At 40.5% G+C, this 23,187-nt stretch overlaps 1 protein-coding gene across 1 annotated transcript; it reads right to left on the bottom strand.

Moving 5' to 3' along the window:
• Nucleotides 1-329: 329 nt before the first annotated feature.
• Nucleotides 330-6,294, bottom strand: LOC124263301. The gene is made up of 4 exons (XM_046697886.1): nucleotides 6,136-6,294; nucleotides 3,236-3,335; nucleotides 2,571-2,680; nucleotides 330-1,506 (listed from the first exon to the last, which is right to left on the bottom strand). The coding sequence occupies exons 1-4, from the start codon at nucleotides 6,182-6,184 to the stop codon at nucleotides 881-883; spliced, it is 885 nt and encodes a 294-aa protein (XP_046553842.1). The 5' UTR covers nucleotides 6,185-6,294; the 3' UTR covers nucleotides 330-880.
• Nucleotides 6,295-23,187: the final 16,893 nt, after the last annotated feature.

Raw genomic sequence — 23,187 nt, 5'->3', positions numbered from 1 at the left:
TTAAACAAAGAGTTATGATTTATCTTGATGGTACTGTAACACCGAGATGCACCGAGATGTTTCCGCAACCAAAGTTTCAAACGCACATGACAGGAATATAGGACCAGAAAGTTTGAGAGTCGTGTTTCCGTGTGTATAACTTCAGTTTCTTCGTGTCTCTTATTCTAGGTATCGTATGTGTTATTCGTGGTACGTTTTTAAAAGATGTAAAGTGTTGATGATGCCTATTGGAGAAACGAAGGAACGAACTAACGCGCACACACACACACACACACACACGCATGATCGCACGCGCGATCGCACGCACGCACGAATGCATGAGGACCTGGAACAATAAAACTTTTTTCTTTCATTTTACATCAACTATTTACACACAAATAACACAATCCCAACTTAAGCGAAGAGCAAAATCTTAGAGAACATATGTAAAGATGTTACACGGGCAAACAGGAACAGTTTATAGTGTTATACATCAGGCATAGCGTGATATGTTATCCAACTTATTCTTCACAAGTTACTTATACCCAAATGTGCGACACGTGATGATGCCTAAAGAACGCTCGACCAATTATGCATTAATACCGCATTTCAACAATGTTTGAATTTTGTTTTCTGTCCTATCAATGGAACGAACTTTACCTTGCATATAGTCCGTGGAAATATAGATACAGCAGCTATTTCTGTGAGCCTGGAATTGTACACAGAGCTGTGTCCCCAGTTTTTACTGTAAATTCAAACACAATGCAAGTGGTGTTGCTCGAAGAATTAAAATGATGGTTTCATGAGACAGTTTTGAATATTGGAGGAACGGTGCTGCAGTACTCCAAGATCTGGAGGCACTGACTGAATGGGCATGATTCTGGCTTCGACTTGTAGTTGGTTAGGAGGCCTTTCCACTTTGGTGGTTTTGGACAGTGATGGCCTGGGAGATGTCATCTCTGATTGGACGCAAGGTCGGAATCGGTTCAGATTCTGGCTGAGAGTTCCTACTATTTGTTGGTTGGTTGGGAGCTGGGTCCTGCTTCTGTCCTGTCATTGGTTTGAAGACGCCTCTACTTGTTTGTCCCTGGGAAACTGGATTCTGAGCACGTCCAGTTATTGGCCGAGAAGACCTTCCTCGTGTACTATGGTCAAGCACTGGGATCTTAGTCCGTCCTGACAATGGTTCAGCTGTTCTTCCACGTGTTTCTTGAATAAGCACCTGACTCGGAGGCTGTACTGTGTATGGATTGGACGTGCTCTGACTTGCTGGTTCCTTTAATACCGGAAGCTGTGTCTGCCTGGATGACTTGTTGGCAGCTGTTCCTGGTAGGGGAGGAGACACTTTATCATGATTGAACATCAGTGTTGGTTGAAAACCTCTGTTACAGTTGTGTTGGTAAAATCTTGACTGGTAGAAATTGGATGCATTGTGCTGTTGGTAGCCAAGGGAGGTCGCCATAGATGGAATTCCTGGAGGGTAGTCATATGATACGTGTGGTCGGGAATACCACATTGTTTGCTGGTCTGAAATGTCAAAAAAGGCATAGTATAGATCCTAAAAGTACTGACCTAATGCAGAGTTTATATATCATCTAACAGCTGAATCCATAATTCAAACAGGATTAAAAAATATTGATAACAATAATAATAATGTATTTTAGAATTCATTTGAAAACGTTAAATATACATGTACCACATATGGAGTTCGGACGCATATTTATTTATCTTGCCTCACACATAATGTCGTTTTCTGATTGGCTGAGCGCTCTTCTGTTATTTTTCAATGTACCCCGCTTACAAGTGAGTAACATTTTCTATGTACCCCGCTGGGAATGCCGAACTCATTTGGTACTTCGTAGTAGTAATTATTTATCTCGAATAACATTGAATCACGTATGCTGTACGGACATTACCGATGTTTTGCGAATGCAAATCGATGGAAGGGAGATAACTATAAATTGTTATTCGAGACAAAGAATTACTACTACGAAGTACCAAATGAGTTTAGCATTCCCAGCGGGGTACACAGAAAAAGTTACTCGCTTGTAAGCGGGATACATTGAAAATAATAGAAGAGTGCTCAGTCAATCAGAAAACGACATTTATGTGTGAGATAAACGATGATACACATAAAACAAGTTTATCCATCCATCCATCTTAAACAATGTTTGCTTTCATGTACGTCATTAGGCCCTTTTTGGGTAAAATACATCACCACTACCATCTCCATCGTCTATCTGACATGGAACAAACACAGATGTGACATGGGTGAGTGAGTGAGTTAATATTTATCATCACATCGGCAATATTACAGCCATATCGTGACAAGAACAATTAATTATCATATCAAAGATCAATAAAATTAGAAGTTATAAAACTGTTGATGATGAACAGTAAAACTACTAGGGTATCACAGACAGAGATATAAAACTAGCATGTAACTAAACTTATACTATAATGTTAGACAATACAATATAAGAAAGGGCTATAGATCACTAGCAACTGAAGGTAGATCCAGATTTGACATGGATTTAACTACATTTGTTACAACATGCGTGAAGCTGATCACCAAATACACGTGTACATACATGCTCCAGGTATAGCCATGTAGGTGGGACGTCTTCGACAGCAATGTATGCAGGCAGCGACGATGAAGGTGATCGACACGATCACGACCATGACGAGGAAGAAACCAAACCTAAACCACGAAGAGGATGTAATAGGCAATCATTATTAGTAACAAGATACTGAATACAGACAAACTATCTTTACCACTTCTAAGTGAGCAAATATGAACGAAACCATAAGTAATGATAATAGCAATAACCCGTGAAGATCCGGGTAGAATTGGTCTTCAGCAACCCATGCTTGTCGTAAGAGACGTCTAACAGGATCAGGTGGTCACGCTCGCTGGCTTGGTTGAACATGTCATCGTATCCCAATTGTGTACATCGATGCTCATGCTGTTGATCACTGGATTGTCTGGTCCAGCTTGATTATTTACAGATCGACGCCATATAGCTGGAATATTGCCGTGTGGGGCGTTATACAACAAACACACACAAAAAGATAACTTCTTTGAGAGGCATTTAGAACAAACAAAATATGATATCAATATGAGGATATTTAACACATTACTACTTCTATGTTCAAGGATAACGCAGAAACGAATATGTTAGTCCAATGTCCTAGATCAAAATTACTAAATGTTTTCCCCTTGTAGTATTATGTAAGTCAGAAAAATAATATTTACTGATTCGGTAGGCAGCAGCCGTTGCTGAAGGAGGCTTTACAGCATCCGAAGAAGCAGGTAATAGTTTCATGTTTCACCTTGCACTGCTTTGCTTCGACGCCTGGCAACATGTGGAGGAAATGAATAATTAATTAATTATTAAATAATGTACAATGTTGAGAGTCAAATCTAGCTTTCAAAGAGATTTTGCTTTTCAAATAACGTTCTGTACTAATTCAAGAACCTGCTCACACCCAAGAACCTGAATTGTATTTTCATTACGATGTATAACTACCGGGTACCCACCGCCCCCATTATTAGGACAAATATATGATTCGAATCCACGGTTATAAAGTTCTGATACGCCTAGGGGTGCAACTCTGTAAAGCGAATTGCCGAGCATTAGACGACCTGATGACCGGATTCAATCCATTCCGCCAAGACGGGGTATCATTTTTGTTTCACGTAGCCACTAATTGCTGAACATGGGTCGGTCGGTCGGGGCAAATAAAAAGAAGAAAACAATGTTCTTGATTCTCATGATTGTAATTCTTATTACAATTTCTCGCGTTCTTTGGACTTGTGGCAGCGACTGATTTTATGATAAACATTTTAGATGACGAGGTAGTACATTTTAGGTTCGAGTCAGCGGTGTTGGAATGCAATAAAATTAGAAGGGTCGGTTGGGCGATGAGAAAATGAAAATGCTGCCCAAAGTTCAATCAACATGGGCATGAATTAGAATTCCTCAATATTCAATACAGGCCGCTCAAGTATTGTGTAATCATGGAAACATCATTACCCTGCATTAACTTCCCTCTTCCTTTACCAGTGTTGATATTGCTATACCCTGTTTCACAACGCCCTTACCAACCCATGAAGCCATATATTAAACGCTAGATATATTACAAAATAAACTTGAGTCGGTTATGACACGTAGAGAACTAAAACTAAAACTAAAAGTAAATATATCAATAACATTAAAATTCCAGTCAATGAATCGTTCAAATTATGTTCATGGAAGGACATTTCTTTTGTGTCGAACTATTGTAAATTCGAATTATATTCGACTTATATTCGACATCGATATATTGTATTCCAAAGTAATGTATGTTATAAGTAGTGAGTGAGTATGGTTTTACGCCGCTTTTAGCAATATTCCAGCAATATCACGGCGAGGGACACCAGAAATGGGCTTCACACATTGCACCCATGTAGGGAATCGAACCCGGGTCTTCAGCATGTCGAGCGGACGCTTTAACCATTAGGCTACCCCACCGCCCCATGTTATTGGTAAGAGGCACAAGGTCATGGAAACTGTGCAACAACGCTAACCTCCCGAATCCGGAAGATGTTGTATTTCACCCGTTTCGTTCCGGAACAATAACACTCAGAGCAAGGGATATGGTAAGCATCTAACTCTTGTCATCTAAAATAGACGTGCTATTGTATATGTTAATGAGCAATGGCACATCATGAAAGATTCTAATATTGTCATAAATTATATGAGGATATAGAAGTCAGTGGGCGATACACACTGACAGTGTCTTAAAATTGCAAAGAAAGTCAATGCCAGCGAGTACTCAGTCGCAATTATCTGCTGAAACAGATTCCATACATTCAAAAGGGTAATGAAAATAATGAAACATTTATAACATACTCTCCCATAAAAGAAACGCAAAGGTGTTTTTTCACGAATTTGATATTTAAAGTGGTATAACACATGTAATTCTGTTAACACGAAGAGCTTATAAAAAGTGATAAAGCGTTCATTCCCAGTTGGGCGTTGTCTTCAATGTCTGTTGTGGCCACCATTGGCCCACAAAACTGTTCTGCACCGTCTCAGCATGGGCTGAATAAATCTTTGAATTCGACCTTGTGGAATTCTTGCCCATACACGAAGAAAAGTCAACAAACTGGAAGAATATATCACCATACAAAAATGCATCATACTGAGGTGGTTCAAATTACATCGTGGTCAAAAGGCATAAGTATGGACCTCTCATATACGGACAGAAATGCATGAACTTATCAGGTAACCGGAAGGTTGATAACGTCATGCGATTGAATCATTGTCATGATGTTTGCTCAGTAAAATATAACGGTTACCTTATATTAAAATGTCACATGACGCAACTGATACTTGTGTCTTTCCAGTGTTGATGCCCCGTGAGTGAGTTTATTTTTGCGTCACACTCAGCTATAGTCCAGCTACTAGTATATGGCGGTGGTCCGTAAATAATCGAGTCTGGACCAGACAATCCAGTGATCAACATCATGAGCATCGATCTTCGCAATTTGGATGCGATGACATGTGTCAAGTAAGTCAGCGAGCCTGACCACCCAATCCCGTTAGTCGCCTTTTACGTGTATCAATTATTTACGCTGCAGTAACCAATATCCCAAGCAAACCAGTGAGTGATGGTGTGTGCAACGGATTCGCCTTCAGGGTATGATGAAACAACGTGACACATACAGTCGGCAAGCATAATGAGCGAGTGAGTGATTGAGTGAGTGAGTGAGTGACTTTAGTTTTACGCTGTTGTTTTAGCAACACTCCAGCGAGGGGCACCAGAAACGTGCTTCACACATCGAACTCATGTGAGGAATCGAACTCGGCTCTTCGGCGTAACGAGCGAACGCTGTAACCACAAGGCTACCCTATCCCCCTGTGACGTGACAAGTATTTCTGACTCTAAGAGGCAACTAATATTTACATACATATACATTACAATGCATGTTGTCGTATCCCCCACAATGTGTGAAGCCCATTACAGGTGTCCCCCGTCGTGATGTTGCTGGAATATTGTTAAAAGCGGCGTAAAACTAAACTCAGTCAGTCAGTCAGTCATCGTATCCCAATTGTTAGATAGATTCTCATGAGGTCAGTCGTGAACCCAGAAAACTCACGGTCAACTCACCTGCAACGAATAAAGACAAGACGGTCAAAGCTATCCTTGCAAGCACCATAGTGACTCCTCGGCTGACTGTTTCCACAACAACACCGGCAACTAATTGTAGTCTACAATAAACTGAAACATAATACCCAGAAGGGAAATCGAAATCTTCTTACGATACTTCCGGCCAGAAACTGGTATTTCGTGCATCATATAAGGAAGCTATCCTACCAGGGGAAAACCACGGTAATAATTGAAAATCCCAAATTAGACCTCAAACTGTTCCGGCATTGTTCCGCAATGAGTACTTGACTGTGGCCTTTTCACCCATACTTTTGGTTTACTGATACGCTGACCTTGACATTTGAAAATTCAGAAATGATAAAGATAATGATAATGAATTTATATAGCGCCTGTTTCCAAACAGAATTTGCTCAACGGGGCTGAAGAAGAAAGTCTGAAGGACTATGAGAGGGCTGGTTTGAGCAGATGGGTTTTAGGTGGGTTTTTAAAGAGTCTTTACAGCTGATTTCTGTGATAGTGATTGGGAGGCTGTTCCAGGGTAGTGGGGCTGCAGCTGAGAAGGCTCTGTCATCCATAGTGGTCTTGTTGGTTGGCTGAGAGAGAGGAAGGGAGTTGCTGGAATGGAGAGATCTGCTAGGAGTATGGAGAGTTACAAACAAATTCAAATAGCATTATATTTAAACATCACAATTTCAAATATATCCGGAATGACAAGGGTTTCTTTTTTTCGCGAACACCAGGTGTCATTATTGATTGTCAGTGACCCAATCATATCATTATTGATTGTCAGTGACCCATTCATATCATTATTGATTGTCAGTGACCCATTCATATCATTATTGATTGTCAGTGACCAATCCATATCATTATTGATTGTCAGTGACCCATTCATATCATTTTCACAGCTATTTTTTCCTTTACATCAAACGGAATTGTATCTGAGGATAGTCAAGATTGGGTATTTATTTTGGAACTGAAGTTCTATATGTAAACCAACGCTGATATAGATTGCTTATCAATAACAATAATCCAAGGTAATATTTTAGGAATTAATCATATTTTCTTCCTTAGACAAATTGTCATTACAAAGTCTTACTTCACAGATATCATGTTTATAAGAACCCTGACCTGTCCACGTCCGCCATGTAGCTGGAATATTGCTGAGTGCGGCGTAAAACTAAACTCACTCAATCACCTGGCTATGTGTTTCACGTATGGATCCAAATCAAACTTGAACTTAATCAAAATATCCTGTATAATGCATTTTTGTTCTTATTGTGATAGAAATGGTTTACATCTGTCGACGATGAATTCCATGTTCTGTTAATATACTCATGCCAATAATGGTTGTCACCCCCTTCAATTTTTTTTATTGGAGAGGGGTGTGTGGGGTTGGGGTGGGGAGGGGGTGACAACCCTTATTGGCATGAGTATATGTGAGAGATATGAAGATATTAGACAAGAATGCCTTCCTTCATGTACACTTGTTAACCGCAGTTTTGATTCATTTATAAGTCAAATCTCTTGCAACAACATAAACACATTAATTTGTCTTGGACGTCTCCTCTGTCATATAAAGAAAGTAAGAAGAAAATCTGATATTACAATGTTTTATTCATTATATTCACAGTACTAATACTTACGCATGTACAATATGATGTTACCACTGTACCTGCATTTTTTTATAAATGTGTTAATATGTGAGAGATATGTATTAGACAAGAATACCCTCCTTCGTGTACACTTGTTTATCACAGTTTTGACAACCTTACTAAGTAAACACTTTTTTTGTATCAACTTAAACACGTTAATTTGTCTTGAACGCCTCCTCAGTCATATGACGAAAGTGTGAAGAAAATCTGATATTACAATGTTTTATTGATTATATTTAGAGTACTAATACTTACACATGTATGTTGTATTATGGGCCCTTGGCCTAGAATTACAGAAATAAAATATGTCTGTCACTTTTTACCTACCAAACAAATCTTTCACTATACGTGCATTAGCAAAATAGAAGCCTGGGTTGGAATCTTACGACGCCTTGACCATTATTCTAGCCACATCAGCATGAATCTTTGGTCCCAGTATTCCCCAACAGCATGATCAGACTATCAGTTAACCCCCATTAAAACGTTATTTTATTCAGCGAATAAGACCCATTCTTTGGTAGATGGTCACGTCCAAGATAACTCAAATTCTATGAATATATGCATCCCACGGTTGTTCCCAGATCCTATGATTTTGAACGTCGAATTCATTTCGATATAAGCGTGTTCGATACAAACGTAGTTTTACTGTACATCCTTCTCGAATGTGACGTTAACCTTACCCTCACTTCACTTCACTTCACTTCACTTCACTTCGCCTCACCTCACTTCACTTCACTTCACTTCACTTCACTTCACCTCACCCCACACCGCCTCGCCTCATCCACACCACTTCACCGGGTCTTACCTCACCTCACCTCACCCCATATCACCTCACTTCGTCATACCACACCTCACCTCGTATTACCTCACCTCACCTCGCCTCGCCTCACCCCACCTCACCTCGTCTTACTTCACCCCACCTCACCTCACTTCACCTCATCTTACCTCACCTCACCTCGTCTTACCTCACCTCACTTCACCTCATATCACTCCTATCATTGTAATAGAAGCTAATGTTAAGGGTCACAAGGTCATCACATGACATTATATAAACACGAAGGAGGAAAAATAAACAACACGGGACTGTGACTACCAGGATGTCAGCAATAGCTGGGTTTATCCAGGACGATTCATTATATAGAGAGAGAAAAGTCAATACACAAGTAGACTAACCTCTCTTCTTCATTGAGTACATGCTATGATATTCATGAATTTGCCGGTCATGTACAGATTACATCGACAGCTGTACAAAGTCCATATGTACCCAACACTCTGACTCATTATCATCTCCTCAAATGTTAGTGATCAATGCGGAAGTCATCAATGTTGTCAGGTCTTGGCCCCGAAACTGAAAGATGATAACCTCCCTCCACCTCTGCAGGTGCAGTCTGTTTACTAACCTTCCCGGGGTGGCGGGATAGCCCAGAGGTTAAAACTCGTCACGCCGAAGACCCAGGTTCGATTCCCCACATAGGTATAATGCGTCAAGCCCATTTCTGGTGCCCATAACCCATAACACACTATAGTAACCATCTGATCGCTGTTGCTAACTAGGTTGGTGAAAATTAAGTGTTGTTTTTGTTTTGTTTTTTAAGCGGACAGTGGGTAATCCTACAATGTGAGACTCTTCCTCATCGTGTGTATTAGACATTGGCTAGAAACCTGCTCTGCAAAAGCCCGGTGAGTCATTACTTGTGGCAGAATCCTGAGCTTCACATTTGTCGATGACACCATGGCCTTTAGTCTGCCCATGGAAGTCTGGCATCCATCCATAACTGAATAGTTGGTGTTGTTACCATTTATCCAATGACGAGGACACAGGTGACACTGGTGTTTCTGTTGGGGTGGTACATAACATACTCCCCTTCCCCCTCACCCCCATTCCACCCGATACCCCCACTCCAAAAAAAGAGTACTTTTGCGAACATAATACAAAACATAATTAAATATTGAGCGAAATCCCATCGCCGAATTTGCGAAAACAGCAATGTGTGTTGTGGCCGCCATGGAAATTGGTCACGTGACAGATGGTTTGATACAAAACAGATTACCATGAAACGACTCGGAAAGAAATAATACAGCAGTATTTTATTTATTCATTAAGATTTTATTTACCAGTACATCATGAAGCGAATAGTCACTTAACACTCAATCATCTCATTCACAACAACCAGGCTTGTTTGAAATCACAAAGAGCTTCATATACAGTAGAAGTTAATTCGTCAGAATTCGGAACATAAGACTGATGTGTTTTTCATCTCTTCCGTGAGTAAACGGATTACTGTGTACTAGTATATCGCACAGATAGGGATTTCCTGTGAGTAAGCAATAAACGCCGCCTGACAGGTTAAGCCACTCTGTTTGTTTTCACTTCTATTAGTGGCGGCCAAGGAGACAGCTGGCAGTTCCGGCAATTACTGATTGCGCGAATAATTGACCGCGCGATGTAGTCTAAACTGTCAATTACGCGAAAATTGCACCACGCGAAAATAAGTACGTTTACAGTAATTGAAAATATTTACCAATATACGAAATAAGCCTCCTTTGAACTGTAACAGGACTACAAACAGCGTGCTGAATGTGATGGAACAAGAAAACAGCAAAAAAGCGCCAAAACGTAGCCGTCGGACCAGGGTCCCGTTTCTCAAAGCGATCGTAGCGCTAAGATGATTGTAACTCCCATACTTTAACATAGACTTACGACAGTCGTAGCGCTACGATCGCTTTGAGGAACGGGGCCCTGATTGGCCTTACTTGAAAAGGCCAAAAAATGTCCATAAAGCCTTCTGCACCTGCAAATTGCAATCTGTCATGCTTGCATGCTGTGACTTCGGTTGGTAGGGTTTAAAAGGAAAACGTCAACAGACTTTCACACTGACGATTACACTGTCACAGGTAACGTTAAATCATCACTACCGAAGCCCCGACCTGAGCCTGTCATTTGAAGTCCTTGTGTTGTTGCATCGGGCCCATAGTCATTTCTTTATATTGGATTCATAAATGTCATATAATTGATGTATTAGTGGTACATGTATATATATGACAAAATATTGACACGGATGGTAGATAATCCGTAGGGTGATACAAGACCAGAAGAACACACTTTAATTGTAATTTATGTGAAGAGGTTATGGCAAGGTGACCAAAATGGGAAGAATTTACCATAGTTACAGTGCGAAAAGGCTGTAAATTTCTTAATTTCATACAGGGTGTGTAGGTAGTTTTTTTAATCCAACAAACTGTCGATGCGGATTAGAACATCTCCCACAGTCTGTTTATTGCAGCCCTTCAAACATCCATTTGGCTTGAAACTTCAGTTTGCGTCTAACCCAATAAAGTTGTTCCGCTGTCCATGCGTCAGTTTCTGCATATCTGCGTTACCTGTGACAGTATTGTTAAACCATTTATATAAAGTGTCAGGTAAAAATATAATGCTGCCCACAAGTGCTCAGCAAACAATGCACACCCTTCATCTGCTACATTGGAGTTATCTCCCTTGGACTGTTCACACGGGACAAGCCGAATAATGCTTCTTGTAAGTTACGGGAAGGGGCGAGTGGTGACGAATGACAGTAAATTACCATGAGTTGCCTCCCCTCATACTACATTGTTGTCCGGGCGTATGCATATGGACTGGTTGTTCAAAAGCAACCGATCAAACGTTAACATTAGTCTTCCAGTGAGAAGTTTGAGATAAGTATATGTAATCCTAGACGTGTTTGGTTTTGAAAACACTATTCTAAACATACCTTGATACAAGAGTTTAGTTTGCTTCGCAGTACATATAATGTACTTCAGGTATCACTTAAGATCAATTACAACCCGGATCTTTACGGGTATGAGGCAGATGAAGCCAGGTGTCAAACTGAATTTACACAACTGAGTAAGGTAAATATTTATTTATAGATGTATGTAATATGTACACGCCGCCCAGCATTACACACCCCATACGACAACGACCCGTAAACAATACCCGTGAAGATCCGGGTTAGAATTGATCTTTAGCAACCCATGCTTGTCGTAAAAGGCGACTAACGGGATCGGGTGATCAGGCTCGCTGACTTGGTTGACACATTTCATCGTATCCCCATTCCGCTGATCAATGCTCATGCTGTTGATCACTGGATTGTCAAGTCCAGATTCGATTATTTACAGACTGGAATATTGCTGGAATATTGCTGAGTGCGGCGTTAAATTTCAAGCCAACCTGTAAACAATCGTGTCTGAGGAAAGCAGTGACACGACTGCGTGTTTACTAGTTTTATTGGCATTAAGAATGATTTATTAACATTCAGCATATATGTTTCGTACAACAGCAAGTTTCTGCTCAATGGAAATCAAAAGAAGTGTTTATTAAAATGTTTGCAACATATGTGACATATTCAAAGTCTCAGCTGGAAGAGTTCTAGTCACTCCGCATATTCATAAACATGCGATTGATTTTTCGATTTCGGTTTCTTTATGTCAATATGAGCGCGTCACTGTTTGTACTAATACAAATTAAGCAGTTTAACACAAAGTATTTTTGTAAGTGCTATCATTCTGATATTTAAACAGCACTTACAAAATACTGCTATTCAATGTCTAAACCGGGATCGGGTGGTCAGGCTCGCTGACTTGGTTGACACATGTCATTGGTTCCTAATTGCGTAGATTGATACTCAAGCTGTTGATCACTAGATTGTCTGGTCCAGACTCGATTATTTACAGACCGCCGCCATAAAGCTGGAATATTGTTGCGTGCGGCGTTAAACAACAAACAAACCAACTAATATTTAAACATATAGTAAGTGGTGCGTCTTCTTTAAGACCTGGGCCCCGTTCCTCAAAGCGATCGTAGCGCTAAGGTGATTGTAATTCCCATACCTTAACATAGAATTACGACTGTCGTAGCGCTACGATCGCTTTGAGGAACGGGGCCCTGGTGTTTATATCTTCGTTGTTGTTTAACGCCGCTCTCAGCAATTTTCCAGTTTTATGACAGCGGTTGGTAAATATCAGTCTATCAATATCAAGTCTGGACCAGGCAATCCAGTGTTTGCCATCAAGGACATCGGTCAACAAAATCGGCGAGCTTGAGCATCCGATTGCGTTATTGACCTGTTATGACAAGCATGGGTTGCTAAAGACCAAATCTAGCCCGGATTTTCAGGGTCTGTACCAACCGAGTTTCCGATCAGGTCAGCCGCCTTTAACGACAAACACGGGATGCTAACCACTAATTCTAATCCGGATCTTCAGAGGGGCAGTCATATAGAGCCGATAGCCATACGAAGCATCACAACCCATTATGTCTGCAAGAGGAATAATCGTATTTCTTGTTTCTGCCTTAATACATGGTACGTAAACGCTATCACACGCCCGTTTATTACGATATTGTATCAACTTTATTATGAGGAACAGCGTTTCGGAGTATATTATACTATCCATCAAAAGTTTAGACTCACTTAAAGCACTCACTATATGTTATGTAAATATATATGGTTACATCGAAGATGAATTTCTCCACTAACATGGGGGAACCACCTGCAAGCTTTATGCAGATTAATAGCACGAGGATCATGCATCAAATTGCTGAAAAGTATGTGCAAATATCGTGGACGTGAACAGCTGCGTTTTGGTGTAAAGTTTTGTAAAGAATTCGCCAATTTTCACTGAGTTTCATCATTTATTGATCTCATGACAATAATCTTTTCCACGTTACGACTTTGTTTTATCATACATCAGTTCATGTGTAAACAGTACCTTTAAACAGTATGGAATATTTTGCAAAATCTAGTTTAGAACAGTTGACTGACGCAAGTGGCTACATTTACACTAGTGAGTCTAAACTTTTGATGGATAGTTTATTACTCCTTCATCCGAAACGTCGCGTTCCTCATAATAAAGAAGTTAACAGCTATATTTCTTCGCCTTTATGTATATCACTTCTAAATGCCGTTCAAAGACTTTAAAGTTTAAACAATGCTGTAGTCCTTTATATCGGACTATTCGATCCATTAACGTATTTCCTATTTTATTTAGTCTGCAATTATTCTGTTCATTTAATTTATCAAAATTTATGGAACGTGGACAATACTGTGATCAATGAACGGTTTAACAACTTTACATATTTTCTTGGAGCGTAAAATTGAAAAAGACGTGACAATGAGCCCCCGAAGTTCGGGATTTTCAGTCTAACCAGGTTCTGACCAAATGGGGAGTAACGTAATTTACTTACATTCTGCAACCCCGAAAGGAAAATGAATTGTTAAAATAATTGTGAACATTTTGCAAATACTTTCTAAGAATTTCGGATCAGCGCATATGAAATGTAAGGGCAGGAAGTAAGACCTTGAGTTGGATCCTGTATCGGGTCTGCGTCTACTGAGAGCCAAACCATGTCTCTTAACCTCTTTTCCAGAAATATGACAGATGTTACCACATTGAAATATGAACAAGCAATACTCTAAAATGAGTGTTTGGGTGTGTATTTTTGTATGGAATACAAATTGGTCTCATGAAACTGCCTTTAAAAAACAACAACAGGAAAACGGCATTTTCCAGTTGGGATACATTTACAATTTATTATTAAACAATATGAATACTGCAATTTACTGCAGACCAATGTCGGGTTATTGAAGGATTGTTTGGACATACATTGTACGCTCATAGCAATCGGTTTTTATAATTGTAATATATTATGGAGAAAGTTTTACGCCTGTCCGCTAATGGCCTATTTGTACACACGGAGGCCCTAACGGATTGTATAAATTGTTGACACTCTGACACGACACACACAAAAAGAGACAAAACCAGCACAGAGTCATTTTAGTGACCGATATTTGATGGGATGAAAGATCAACCACCTTTACTTGTTTGATAAAGCCGGAATAAATACCCCCGTCCCGAAGGTAGAAGGGCATACTTTTCTTTAAAAATGTCACTGTTAAAATTGATAACTGATTGAAAACTGTGAGTATATAATAGACACGTTGTCATATATGAACCCAGCTGTCGCACTGGATACTAATACCAATATTGTCAAAGGGTGATTTGCTTTCAGTGAGCTCAGTAGCAACTGAATGGAAAACTTTAAAACACATTCAACTAAATAAAAACAGGAAAACGATCCCTTTACCAACTAGACATGACTAACTAACTAACTAACTAACTAACTAACTAACTAACTAACTAACTAACTAACTAACTAAATAAATAAATAAATAAAAACCGACTATGTTTTCCAGGTACTGTTGCAAAGACATGTGTGAGAGGCTATCTGAACTGTGTATTTGGTTGCTGCACTGACGGCTACTTCATCTACTGTTGCCTTAGCAACGGGTAAGTGTTTCATAAAGGAAATATCCCAGCATGATAAGTTGATGAAGAGTTTGGTTCTGTCAAACCAGTGTCCAATATCAGCAGAGATAGTGAGTGAGTATGGTTTTAGTAATATTCCAGCAACATCACGGCGGGGCAACACCAGAAATGGACGTCACACATTATACCAGTGTCAGTGAATTCACGAATGTTAAGCATCAAATCTCACGAATGTCTTTAAAGTGACGCTGGTGCCTTTCATCGAATCCGGAAACAGTATCGGAAGTTGGTGAGATTTCAGTGTTTTCAGATAGGTTCCCCGTCCGCCCTGCGCAAGTACGGAAGTAGATAAGGTGCAGGCCAGGCCGTTAAAGTCCTCGCCTTGCTCATACAAGTACAGCTGGCATTATAGAAACTTTCACATCCCGATACAATCCATGACTCAAATACTTTTGAAGTATTCTGGCAGCTGCAGTCCCCTGAAACCTCGCCACAGCATTCGTAAATATTCTACGAGTACTTCCATCATATCCTGCCACTCTGAATCTTCTAATTATTATTATTAATATTATATGGGTGCACCCTCAAAACTATTTGATTTTTCCGTCGATCATCTGATGCACATCGTATTTTTCAATATCACTGACTGACTGACTGAATTTGGTTTTACGCTGCTTTTAGCAATATTCCAGCAACATCACGGCGGGGGACACCAGAAATGGGCTTCACAAATTGTACCCATGTGGGGATTCGAACCCGGGTCTTCGGCGTGACGAGCCAACGCTTTAACCACTGGGCTACCCCACAGCCCCTTTTCAATCTCAACATCCTGGGGATCATACCACTCGTGCAGCCACTAGGCACACCAACTTAAAGTGGGTTTCCCATCCTTACGAGGTTCCCATTCACAGTTGGGTGGACTGGGACACATAGTCTTTGTCTAAGTTTACTGCACGTTGCTGTACCCGCAACTAGGCGTTTGCACGTATTCAGGTAGCCACCATCATGTGGTCATTTACCAACGGATTCGTGGGTTCAGTGCACATGGTCGTGTACTGTACATTAGGGGTTGTGACAACACTGAAAAAATCGGCACACAAAGTTGACCCCAAGGTGGGCTCGATCCCGGCACCTTAAACTCGCTGGATCACTAGAATGGCGCCATACACAGCTCGCCCACCACGCCCCACATGACATCAATTGCATCTGCCCCGGAATACCTACGGGTTTTATTTATATGGGATACATATTGCTAATCGGGTAGCATGGGGTCAGTGATTGTTTTTCGGATCAAAGCATTACGATGTCTATATGATTTTGAGTGAGTGGGCATGGTTTTACGCCGCGTTTACCAATATTCCAGCAATGTCACGGCTGGGGACACAAGAAATGGGCTTCACACATTGTACCCATGTGTGGAATCGAACCCGGGTCTTCGGCGTGATTGTGAAATGATTAAAGTAGTTAATAGTAGGTTAACCAGCAAGTATGATTCCAATGGTGATTTCAAGTGTGGGGGGAGGGGGCGCAGTTCATTTTCACCCGTTTTCACAAGGGTTTCAGTGGTCATTTAATAAACTTTCATGTGGATCTGCCTATGGACTCGTTATGTGGGCCTGCTAACTAAAATTACCAAGATCACGCATCGTGAGCACCGATGTCTATTTGTTGCTTCCTATGGCGTATTTAAACAGGGGCGGCACTACATGGGGCAGTGAAGTTGCAAATCGTGACTTTGCCACAAGTCTATCGCAAATCAAGCGTTTAATCAAGCCAATCATGATTTATTGTACTGTGCAGCATTTCGAGTTGGGGTTCATCTAAAACTTATTATTTTTCAATCTTTAATCCTCGCAGCACAATTGGTTGAGCAGAGTTGTGTCCCTTGAGTGGGCAAGAATCAAGTCAAAACATTGACTACACAAACAGTCTCGTTTCCTGCTGAACGGGTTCCGTCCTATTGCGCACCTTAGTACAATAACCAGTCCAGACTTTTGAGACCAACTTATTCAACTGGATATTTAAATATTAATCAGTATTATTTGATACACCTTGTATATTGCAACACTACGCTCCTTCTAATCCTTGCAAACACGTCGTGCAGCGTGCTCTCACAAACGGAAATCTGAAAATCGTAGAAATCTCAAAACGAGGCTCTGCCGCTAGAAATGTTTGGCTTTCTGGTACGGACTTGATATTATAAGATTAATTTGTAAATACCATTTTATTATGAAACAAGGAATTCGAATTCAGTGTAACCATAGTTGTTTGAAGTGACTCTGTTCACTTTCACACAAGAAAATCGGATTGGCTGAAAAGTAGGCCATTGTCTGAATTTGTTAATGAGACTCATGTTTCGGTTTGCTGAGATCATGGGTTCCTAATGTTAGTTCGTCCTGACTGTTTCCCTGCATCTCACAAGCGCTTCGTTATGTCGGCAAAGAGGTACACTACTGCATCATCCCGGTCTTTCCACTCTTAATAAGTAAACACTCCGTGAGATACCTGAATTACTGATGAAGCTGGCGTTATACCACTCACTCACTCCTCCATACCGAGGAAATAGCGCTAAAAAGGCGTATAACCAAATCGCTCTGTTTCCTCATATTGCCTCTTGTTGTGTTGAACTTCTCGATGAATTTGGCATATATTATAGTAACAGTTCTACTATACTTCTACATTCTTCTAGTGCAGGTTTCGGTATCATCTGTGGCGTGATAGTCATGGTTCTTACCACCTGCGCCATCTGCTTCGGCGTACGACGTCATCGTGCACTGTACAGTCACCGCGTTTATGGGCAACAAATTGCCAACGTCTCGGCAACGATAGTGACGCAAAGTAAGTAAAATCACAAGTCAGTCAACACCGACATAAGTATGCGCTGATACAAGCTCTCTTACCCACCTACCCACCCCGACTCACTCACGCTCACTAACCCCCAATCACTCACTCACTCACTCAAACGCTCACACATACGCAGTCCCGCACGCACACACGGGTAAGGATTACGATTATACATTTAATATCGAACATGCTTCTAATCAATAATATGGATTTGGAGTAACATTTCGTTAATCTTAATAAAGAAATAATAAAGATGTATAAAACCTGATTTTCAAAATACTATATATGTGCAAAGAGATATTTTAATTCGCATCCACAATTTGTTGGATAAAAATGTCCTACCCTGTATGAATTCAATTCGAAATTGACAAATTTACTACCTTTTCGCACTGTAACTACGGTAAATGCTTCATCCTTTGGTCATCTTGCAATAACCTCCTCACATAAATAACAATAAAACTGTGTTCTTCTGGTTTTGTATAACCCAACGGATTATCTACCACCCGTGTCCATATTTTGTTTGTATAGATGTACCACAAATACAACATTATAAAGCATTTACGTACCCATTATACAGAAATAAAGTGAAAAAAATCATTTCGTCAATCAGTTATACCTATATTCCAGGTCAAACGGCGCAGTATCAGCCTGGTAGTTATGGACAACCAAACACAGGCCATGGACAACCGAACACAGGCTACGGACAACCGAACACAGGCTATGGACTGGCAAATCCAGGTTATGGACAGCCAAACATGGCCTATGCAACACCCCCTCCTCCCTACAGCGGTTAATGGACGCTTTGTGGAATCACACTTTCTGTAATTTTGTTTCAGAAAGAAGCCTGCGTGGAGTCATCCCATAGATGACATCCTTACCTTGTCAGCTTGCTGTCGGGGTTAACCTCTTTGGTATGGTGGCTGATTAATCTCGCGTTATCGCTTTCTCCTCTCGCGTTATCGCTTTCTCGTCTCGCGTTATCGCTTTTTCTCGTGTTATCGCTTTCTCGTCTCGTGTTATCGCTTTCTCGTCTCGTGATATCGATTTCTCGCTTTCTCGCCTCCGAATTTTAAGGCGAGAAAGCGATGGACCTAATCAGCCACCATAGGTGTCCGACTTCGGAGCAGAAGGTCCGTGGTTCCAATTCCAGCACGGGCCTTGACAGTTTTATGGCCGCTACATGTGACCCGTGAAGATCCAGGTTAGAACTGGTGTTCAGTAACCCATGATAATCGTAAGACGCGACTAACGGGTTCGGGTGGTCAGGCTCGCTGACTTGGTTGACACGTGTCATCGTATCCCACTTGTGCAGATCGATGCTCATGCTGTTGATCGCTGGATTTTCTGGTCCAGACTCGATTATATACAGACCGTAGCAATATAGCTGAAATACTGAGTGCGACGTTATACAACAACAAAAAACAGAAAAGGAAGTTGGGTGTTTAAACAGGAGTTAATGAGTGATTCGTAACGTTATATAAGTGCTGATGACGTCGAAGACACCGGAAGTACTCTTGGCGGGGCCTACAGATTATGAGTGGGAATTCACAAATCAAATTAATGAGTTTGCCCAAGTGTTACACACAATTTCCAGTGATGGAATTTTGAGACCAACATCACTTCGGGTTTCACAGTCACCATCCCCTTCGCTTCCTACCCCCTCACCTATTCAAGATAACACGCCGTGCTGTCATTGAACCACGAGTTCGTTAGTTATAAAGCGTTTCCAGAGACTTGGCATTTACACTTGGATATACAACATCTACTGGACATCATGATTTGTTTTGAAAAATACGCTTGGGAATAAACTGACACAATGTAATGTGATAAATGATTAGTATATTCAGTCAAGCAGCTTCAGAAACATCCCGCCTTGCTGTTCTTCTAATGTAATAAGAATAACGATGCATACACTTCACTGAGGGTATGCTACGCGTTACACAGCCTGTCAGGTTATCGCATTCGTATCGATTCAAGGGCAGCATTCGACCAACATCTAGACACCGACACGAATGGATTTTAAGGAAAATAATGTTATTAAAGGTCACATGCAACCAAAAACAAACATACTTAAAACACAATTATCATTTATTCATGACATATAATATACATTGCTGATTATGAAAAATCAGATAAACAAAATTATAAGCGTACAATCGCAAATCAAAAATGCAATATTTTGTACTTGGGTTTACTTCCCTCGAAACGAAGCACACCGTATACCGAACCCAGTCTGAGCGGGTGGGCGGGCACTTAAGTGTAACGAAGTCTTTCATTGGTCTGGTCCAGATAAGATTATTTACAGACCGACGCCATATAACTGGAATACTGTTGAGTGCGGCGTCAAACAACAAACAATTAGCATCAGTGAGCCTGACCTCCCGATCCCGTTAGTCGCCTCTTACAAGCCCGGGTTGCTGAAGATCAATTGTAACCCGGATCTTCACGGGTACTACCGTTATAACGAACTAAAAACAGCGACCACTTTGATTACCGTTATAAAGTACTCAAAAGGATCGCTTATTCTAGTTAGTTACTTTGAACATATGGCCGGACCAGACAAAACCCGTTCGCCATAATTGTGCCCGTTATAAACGTAGCTTCTCGTATTACTAACCCAAAGCTAACAAGATAATGATCACTCCTCTTTTGTCCCCATTCCTGTGTGTTACAGCAACAAGTAACCTTTTACATGTGGAGGTGTGTAACCAAATAGAACTCTACGATTCACAGTTTGTGTAGCTGAAATTAATCAACACGCCTGCGCGTATATCTGATCCCCATGATCAATTGTGGCTGCCCTAGAGCAGCTACTACTACTACTACTACTACTACTACTACTACTACTGCCTACTGCTGCTACTGCTACTACTACTGCTACTGCTGCTACTACTACTGCTGCTGCTACTACTGCTGCTACTGCTGCTACTGCTACTACTGCTACTGCTACTGCTACTACTACTACTGCTGCTACTATTACTGCTGCTACTACTACTACTACTACTGATGCTACTACTACTACTGCTGCTGCTGCTACTACTACTGCTGCTGCTACTACTACTGCTGCTGCTACTACTACTACTGCTACTGCTACTCCTTATATTGCTACTACTACTACTACAACTAATACTAATACTGCTGCCGCTGCTGCTGCTGTTCCTACTACTGTTACTGCTCCTTCCACTGCTACTACTACCCACTGCTACTACAACTACTACAAATGCTGCTGCTACTTCTACTAACATATACTCCTCACAACAAATTAAGCAACAAGTATTTTCAGTGTCATATTTTTATCAATCTCCATAGCGATTTTTGCCGACATGTTACTGAAAGGTAAATATTAAAAGAATACATAACCTTTAGTGACTGTCAAATTGATTTATCTGATAACATTGACAACATCACCCGAACACAACCACTTTTAGAAACAACATGCAAAATGTGTGGCATGAATGTGCTTCACTCTTCACACATACACCCTGATCGGTGTAAACCTATCTGTAATTATTTCTCTGGCACAACGAGCGGGGCCTAACATTTGCTATTTTTTATGGATGATAATGCCTGTCCATTGCTGATAATGCCCGAGAAAGAGTTGTTAATGATGTTGTTTAGATCAACAACATCACACATATGGACTAACCTACAAGGTCACCTCATCTTAATCCTATTGAACATGCTTGGGGCATTATTGAAAGTCGTGTTTACGGTCTCCATGTTCACCCCCAGACTCTGGATGACCTTGAGCAGACGTTACAGAGAGAATAGCAGAACATTCCACAACAGCAACTTTAAAGGCTCATTTGGTCAATGCAAAGACGTGTAGAAGCTTGCATTTGTGCTCATGGTGGTGAAACGCGCTACTGAACACTGCTTCACTGTCCAAAACTGACTTGAACCTTAATGTTAACATTTTGCTCCATCAATGCAGCACGTGTTGCACGACTGTTTAACGGGTACATGCTTTTGATGATTTGGAAGTCTATTATTGCTCAATACCATTTCATTTCATTTTGTTAATCGTGTGTACATACATGTATCTTTCACTTTTCTATTGCATCATCCCATGTTTTGCAATTTCAATAAATGAAAATGTAATGAGACTAAAAATTTGTGTTGCTTAACTTTATGAGGAGTATCGTACAAACACTAATAATCCTCTTGTCATAAGAAGCAATTAACACGGTTCGTACGGTCAGGATTGCTGACTTGGTTGATGCCATCATAACACATTTGCCGAGATAAATGTTCATGATGTGAATCATTGAATTGTAGTGTCCAGTCTCAATTATTTAACAGACCTACGTCATATAACCAGTGTATTGCTTACCGTTGCGTCAAACAACCAAAACGCAACCACTATTATCCAGTCGAAAATAAACAAACGCAGCAAAGAGGCTTCGAGTGATCCTGGCACTGTCACTCTGTGGAAACACTCCCCAATTTCAGTCGACAGATTTAGTGGCATCAAACCTAAGGCACAATGCGATTCTGAACTACTTGGTACATGGGATGCATCCTTTCATCCGCATCTTTACCATGTCTTTCCTGAATTTTGCGTCAATTAGTCCCAGGGGTACAGAGAGTTCATTCATGCTTTTATTGACTTCATAGCATTTATCAATAAGTCATGTCTGTTGGTATGGATACGTGTGAGGCTTTACATGGGTCCTTACCAAAGAATTATATATACTGGACAAAAATAGTTAGGGATATATGTAACTTTTGAAATTATGAATAATGATCTATTTATTCACTGACACACTGATAAAATATCAATCATAAAAATACCAATATCCCAAACTTATTTTGCCCAGTATATTAATCATTTTCCATCCTTTCTACATATTATTGGTCGTATCATTAATGGAGTCAAACAATGTAACGAAAGGGTCAAGCTACACCATCATGTTTCAGTTCATAACTGCATGTGTTGAGGAAATTCTAAATGTTATATCAAACATATAGTTATAAATTGCACAAAACCTTCTAATTCATCCACTACAAGACACTGAAGATGGTGGATTAATGTGCGAATCTGTGTGTTACATGCTATCGATGGCATATAATATATAAACACATACTACGGAACACTTTATATTCCTCGGCAAATCAGATAGGCAATATTTTCCTCATTACCAAGGCAACTGAGGAAATTATACAAGTTGTATGCTTGCTAAGGCCGTAGTGGCTGGTTGGTCGGTTTGTTTTTAAACGCCTCACTCAGCAATATTCCAGCTATATGGAGGCG

The sequence above is a fragment of the Haliotis rubra genome, unplaced genomic scaffold (assembly GCF_003918875.1).
Source record: "Haliotis rubra isolate DU_JTF1 unplaced genomic scaffold, ASM391887v1 Scf878, whole genome shotgun sequence".
Classification (NCBI taxonomy): domain Eukaryota; kingdom Metazoa; phylum Mollusca; class Gastropoda; order Lepetellida; family Haliotidae; genus Haliotis; species Haliotis rubra.
The sequence above is the reverse complement of the archived record's forward strand: the minus strand, read 5'-3'. Positions and strand labels throughout refer to the sequence as shown.

What these genes read in the sequence shown, in the direction of transcription:
- LOC124263301 (XM_046697886.1), bottom strand. Translation starts at nt 6,184, where the DNA reads ATGGTGCTTGCAAGGATAGCTTTGACCGTCTTGTCTTTATTCGTTGCA. An exon ending in CTTGTCTTTATTCGTTGCAG is followed by an intron (nt 3,336 to 6,135) that starts GTGAGTTGACCG and finishes ACATGTTGCCAG; the next exon opens with GCGTCGAAGCAAAGCAGTGC. An exon ending in CATGGCTATACCTGGAGCAT is followed by an intron (nt 1,507 to 2,570) that starts GTATGTACACGT and finishes TTGACATTTCAG; the next exon opens with ACCAGCAAACAATGTGGTAT.